We start from the raw sequence: 6,362 nt of genomic DNA, 5'->3' as shown, positions 1-6,362 counted from the left end.
GAAGACAGGCCTGGTGCCTGAGGCTGTCCTCTGACCTCCGCAAATGCTGTGGCATACAAACCCGCTCTCACACACAAACACACAGCATAAAGGAAAGGAAGAACACAAAGCATGGTGGTGCACGTCTTTAACTCCAGCACTCAGGAGGCAGAGGCAGGAGAATCTTTGTGAGTTCCAGGCCAGCCTAGTTTACAGGACTACATAGAGCCCTTATCTCAAAAAAAGAAAAGAAAGAACAAAAGGAGGCGCCTCCAGTGGCTCCGTGGGTAAGTGGGCCTACTGTGCAGACATAAAGGCCTGGGTTCCAACTCCCAGCACCCAAAGGAAAAGGCCAGGCTCAACTACTTGTGCCTGTGACCTCAACATGGGGATGGGGGAGCCAGGAAGGTCATGGGAACTCACGGGTCAGCCCAGTCACAGTTGTGAGGTTCAGTGAGAGACCCACAGTGGAAGACAGCCACACAAACCTGCACACATGTGTACATATAGATCACATAGAACATGTGAAAACGGCTAAAATGGCTTTATGTTATATTGAACCACAATAAAAGCATACAAAATTTATATTTTATTCCATGTATTCAAAACATCATTTCAACATGTAATCAGTTTTTTAATTATTGGGAGGCTTTTACCACACGGGTCGTTGACCTTTGCCTCATTCCACGTCTCCCTCTGAACTTGTGATGTCTCAGTCGCTGAATAGCCATGACATCTACCACACTAGGCTGAACTGATCTTCCATCCTGCCTGCCAGCATCTCCATCATGTTTGCCAATCACTGGCTCTCCAGGCCACACTGGGAACATTTCTGCACATAGAGCTATGGCTTCTGTGCCCCTCCCGAACCTACAGTCAAACCGGCCCACATCCCCAGGCTCCACTGTCAGGATCTCCTGAGAACAGCCTGCTGAAGGAACACCATTGATTCTGTCTGATTGGACACGAATCTCCTCTTGCTTTTGCATAAATTTGCATCTCATTTATGTGTCAAACTCTATCACCTCAGATGGTTATCTCAAAGTCGGGGGGGCACAGGGCTGGATAGGAGACCCCTGGATGTCCCCCCTCCTGCTTCCCCTGAGGCCCTTCATCCTCTTCATCAACACAGCTCTCCTCTTCCTCCTCCGCTGCTTCCTCCTCCTCTTCCAGGATGGTGATCAGCTCCTCCCGCAGGGCCCCCATCTCCAGTCCCAGGTGACACAGCTGTCCCAACAGCTGGAAATCCACTCGGCGCAGGTTCCCCTACAGGAGTAAAGGAGCATCGTGGGTATGCTACCCAGAGTAAGCACACCTGCTAGGAGCTTCAAGGAGCAGGTGCCAGCCCAAGTTCCAGCCTGCCTGGCCAGGGACCTCTCTGATTCCGGGTTCTTCAAGCCATCTGCTTCTCCCTGTACCTCTTGATCTCTGTTTCTCTGCTGGCCTCTGCCTCTTCATCTCTGTGGCCTCTTCTTTTCATCTCTGACCCCGCATCTCCAGCTCCGTTTTCTCAGGCCTGCCCTTGATCATTCCCAGGTCCCATTTCATCCGAGGTCCTGTCTGTCTATCCCTGAGCTCAGTCCCTGATGCCTTCCGCCGCTTCTCTCCAGGACTGTCGCCATTCCTTCCTCTCTTGCTCTGTTCCCGCTGCTACCTGTCTCTGCCCTTGTTTTATTCTCACATGTGATGACAATCTGCAGCCTTAAGCTTGAAATTCTGCCTCAGCGCTGCATTACAGACATGAGCCAGCAGGCCTGGCTGAGCCTCAGCCATGTCTATTGCTATCACTCCTTCCCCCACCGTATCTCTCTCTCTAGTGAACTTTCACTCACCAGCTCCTCCCAGATCCACAGCAGTGGCCCCCTGGCACTCCCAAGTTCTGTCCCTGAGGATAGAAGGGTCTGGCCAGGGTTCCCCTCTGGCGGGGGCATCCTTAGCGCCTGGGGAGGTGGACCCAATCCAAGGAGCTCCAGTCCGGCCTGCTTCAACTGCACCCACAGCTCCATGGTCTGAACTATGGACTGAAAACAGGAAGTAGCAAGGTCCAAGGGGCCCAGTTGCCTGGGAAGCTGTGGGACGGGCGTGGGGAGAAGAAAGATCCAGGAGGGGCTGGCAGAGACATCCCAAAGTCCATTCTTCACTCTGAATCAGATGGCCACATTTTTTTTTTCTTTCTAGAGTCCAGCCTCCATGATCTCATAGCCTTGGGCAAAGGTCTAACTTCACACCCTTGCCTCTTAGGCTGACTCCCTCAGGCACATGGTGCTTGATGCTTGACACCTGAAGGAGCAGGGCTGTCTTCCTTCTGAGGTCCTCACACCTCTCCAGCCCCCCTTCCTCAGCCTCTTCAGTTGAATGCCCTTGGCTATCCCCCAAATTGATCCTTGTCTGTCCCCTGCCACGGCTTTGCCACCAGTGCTCCCTGAAGAGTCTCTGTGTGGAGACTGCAGGCTGCCATATAGCAGCCAGTCCTGCTAGCCTTGGACATGGCTGTATTGTGTGTGTCACTGCCAGGTGGCCAGGACTGGGAAGTGCTCCAGATCGTGCTCTGCCTTGACCCATACAAGCCCATGAGTATGCTTGAGCAAAAGAGACTCAAAGCCCACCCCCACGGTGACACACCTCCTAATAGTGCCACTCCCTTTGGGGGCCATTTTCTTTCAAACCACCACATGCACCAAAAAAAATTTTTTCAAAGAAAAGGGAAAAAAAAAACTCACAAGGTTAGTTGGGTATGGTGGGTGACACACACCTGTAATCCCAGTAGTTGGTAAGCAGGGGCAAGATGGTCACTGCAAATTTGAGGCCAACAGGATCTATATATTGATTTCCAAGGAAACAGAATGAAATCCTGTCTCAAAACCCAAAGGTAGGGGAGAGAGGTCTGGGAATGTGCCTCGGTTGTCGGAGGGCTAGTCTAGCATGCAGGAGGCCATGTTCTGTGTCCAATGTCACATCAAGCTAACTGGGTATGGGGGTATATGCCTGAAACCCCAACACTCAGGAAATGGAAACAGGAGAGTTGTGAGTTCAATGTCATGTAGTCATGTAGCACATGCTAGTGACATGTAGTCACTAGCATGTGCTACATGTGCTACACTAGCATGTGCTTCGAAACCAAAGCCCACAGGAGACTGGGGGTGTAGCTCAGTGGCAGAACAGGGTTCTAGGTTCAGGCTAAGAATGCAGCTACATGGTCCATGCTCGCCTGACATGCAATAAGCCCCTGGCCCTGTCACCAGCACCAACAACATGAGCATATATGCATACACACACACACACACACACACAAGTACAGCTGGCACATACATACATACATACAAGCACAGGCAGGCAAACACACACATACACACACACATATAAGCACAGGCAGGTGCACACATTAGACACACACGCATACAAGCACAGGCAGGTGCACACATTCAAGCACAAGCAGGCACACACATATACAAGCACAGGAAGGCACACACATGCAAGTGTAGGCGGGTACACACACATAAAAGCACAGGCAGGCTCGCACACACATGTAAGCACAAGCAGGCACATACACACATATACACTTGGGTGCTTCCAGGAGAGAAGCCACATTGCTCTCCGAACTTCCACACTACCCACTCTCCTTGCATCACTCCAGTCTTTGCCATCCGGCATCCTGACTCATGTTTTCTGCAATGGCCATCCTGATAAGACATTCGCGATCCAGCAGTCACCTATAATAAATAACATTCCCATCTCAAGACCCTTAAGCTGATTGAGCAGTGATGTCAAACACCTTTGATTCCAGCGCTTGGGAGGCAGAGCCGGGCAGATCTGAGTTCAAGGTCTGGTCTACAGAGAGTTCCAGGACAGCCAGGACCCTGTCTTGAAACCCTCATGCCCCCCCCAAAAAAAAATCCTTAAACTGGGCCTTAAGGTACACATCTAAGATCCCAGCCTCGGGAGGCTGAGGCAGGAGGATTACATGTTTCAGGTCAGCCTGAGCTACAAAGCAATAAATACACTACTAAGAAAAGAGGTAGAACTATCAGAGGTGAGGGGGTGGGACTATCAGAGGTGAGGGGGTGGGACTATCAGAGGTGAGGGGGTGGGACTATCAGAGGTGAGGGGGTGTCTTTACCATAGAAAGTGACATAGTCAGAGTGTGGTAGTTTGAAGGGAATTGTCCCCCATGGGCTCACTCAGGACAGTTGAGTGGTCCATGGTGGCTTGGGGAGCTTTGTGAGGAACCACCTTGCTCAAGGAAGTGCCTCACCCGAGGTGGGCTTTGAGAGTTTAAAGCCCCACCCTTTCCTGTTGCTTTCTCTGCTTTGTACTTCAGCTCTCAGCTTCCTGCTTCTGATGCCACACCTGCCACAGGCTCCCACCCATACCTCCCCACTATGACAGACTCAGCCCTCTGGAATGGCAAGCCCAAATAAACTTCCTCCTGTAAATGACACCTCCACCTTTAAGGACTGCAGAACAAGGACATTTGTGGTTGGGGGCATTCAATCTACCACCTCCCCACCTCGCCAAACCCACCGCTCCCTGCCTCTCCACTTCCATAAATAACACCTTCTGGTTTCTCTAGCAACTTTCACTACTGGCCCCTCCCTATTTCCTATTCCTCATGGGCCTGGACTATAGCAGTAGCCTCTTTGTGGATCTCATGTCCACCTGTGCCCTCTAAGAGACATTCTCCAGGTCTTCGCAACATGGAAGACAGATTTTGAAACTCTTCTCTCTCTCTCTGTAAAAAGACTAAAACCCTACTGGACCTACACAGTCAGCCTCACTGCCCACCTCCCTGGTCCTGTCTCCTACCTCTCTGCAAGCTGGTGCCTACTTCAGCGCGTCTGCCCTGGCTCTTACCTGTGCCTGAATATTTTGACTCCAAACCTTTAGGTATCTTTTTCTTCCATGTCACTCATTCCAGTTCAATGCACCTTTTGCAAAGGCCTTTGCTGGCAGCTCTATGCCCCAGCCATTCCCTAATATATTGCCTGGCATTTTTCTGCTTCTTATCAAACAGTATCTTTAGTTTTTTTATTCATTTTTTATCCATCCTTTTTTCTGCCTAGAATGGCAACTCCCTGAGAAAGGGGCTCTCAGAACTCACTGTGAGAGTTCAGTAAATGCTGGTGAATGAATGAATGATTGTATCCACCAAGACTTCGCATTTGGGGGCTGGGCAAGTGGCTCAGTTGAGAAAGAGCTTACCTAGCATTCATTGAGAAGGCCCTAGGCTTTTCCCAGTGTCCCATAAACTTCTGACCACAGCACACATGTGCCCACACTCATAAGCACATGCGCGCGCACACACATTCATAATAAACAAGAGTTTAACTGAAAAAAAAAAAATAAAGTTCAAGGCCAGCTTAATGTACCTGAGAGAGACCCTGTGTAAGAAATAATCCACTTAACCGGGCAGTGGTGGTTTATGCCTTTAATCTCAGTACTCTGGAAACAGAGGCAGATGGATCTCTGTGAGTTTGAGGCCAGCCTGGTCTGCAGAGTGAGTTCCAGGACAGTCAAGTGCTATACAGAGAAACTCTGTCTTAGAAATAAATAAATAAGTAAGTAAGTAAGTAAGTAAATAAATGTATAGATATGAACTCCAAACTAAATTCAGTCTTTTATACTGAATTCTAACCTGGCTATTACCTTTCCATTGCCTGGCCCTGTTAGAAACTAAACAAACCAAACAAACAAACAAAACCACAAGTGCATCGACTGCTCTTCCAGAAGACCTGGGTTCCATCCCCAGCACACACATGGTGGCTGGCGACTCCAACTGCAGGGATTCAACGTCCACCTCTGGTCTTCAAGTATTGCACACATGTGGTGCAGACATCTATGCAGGCAAACGTATCAAATAAAATTCTAAAAATCTAATCACAATAGGGCCAGCAAGATATCTTTGTGGGTAAAGGCGCTTGCCGTGTATGCTAGGGAACCTAAGTTCACTTCCGGGACCCATGGTCTGTTCATCTCTCCAGGTGCACCATGACATGTGGGTGTGTATAAACACAAAAAATTATATAAATTAAAATAATAATTGAATTTTTAAAAAGGACATGGAGGCTCCTAGGTATGGTAAAGGAGAAAGTTTGTTGTAGATATATGGGAGAGCATAGCCAGAAGCACAGATATGGCCATGTGGGAACGGGGAGAAGCGGAAAGAGAGGGAACCAGGTGCAACAGCCAAGGAGGGCAGAGGTACAAATGGGGCGGGCAACCAATCAAGAGAATTGCTACCGCAGTCAGGAAAAGAAGCTCCCTAAGAGGAAAGACCGCCTCCTCCCTCTTCAGAGGGTATCCAAAACACCGTTCTAAAAAAAAGGGGGGGGTGTTCTGAACACCCCAACAGGATTAAAGAGTATGTGCGTCTTTAAAAAGAAGGC

The 6,362-nt window shown here is 49.5% G+C and overlaps 1 protein-coding gene across 1 annotated transcript; it reads right to left on the bottom strand.

The window, feature by feature from the left end:
* Positions 1–669: 669 nt before the first annotated feature.
* On the bottom strand, positions 670–1,991 carry Erich4 (glutamate rich 4). Its single transcript, XM_050132002.1, has 2 exons — positions 1,812–1,991; positions 670–1,245 (listed from the first exon to the last, which is right to left on the bottom strand). The coding sequence occupies exons 1-2, from the start codon at positions 1,983–1,985 to the stop codon at positions 1,006–1,008; spliced, it is 414 nt and encodes a 137-aa protein (XP_049987959.1). The 5' UTR covers positions 1,986–1,991; the 3' UTR covers positions 670–1,005.
* Between the last annotated feature and the right edge of the window lie 4,371 nt (positions 1,992–6,362).

This window comes from Alexandromys fortis, unplaced genomic scaffold (assembly GCF_014885135.2).
Source record: "Alexandromys fortis isolate MF-2015 unplaced genomic scaffold, M_Fortis_MF-2015_v1.1 scaffold_394, whole genome shotgun sequence".
In the NCBI taxonomy this organism is placed as follows: Eukaryota; Metazoa; Chordata; class Mammalia; order Rodentia; family Cricetidae; genus Alexandromys; species Alexandromys fortis.
This window is presented reverse-complemented; position numbering and strand designations above follow the sequence as displayed.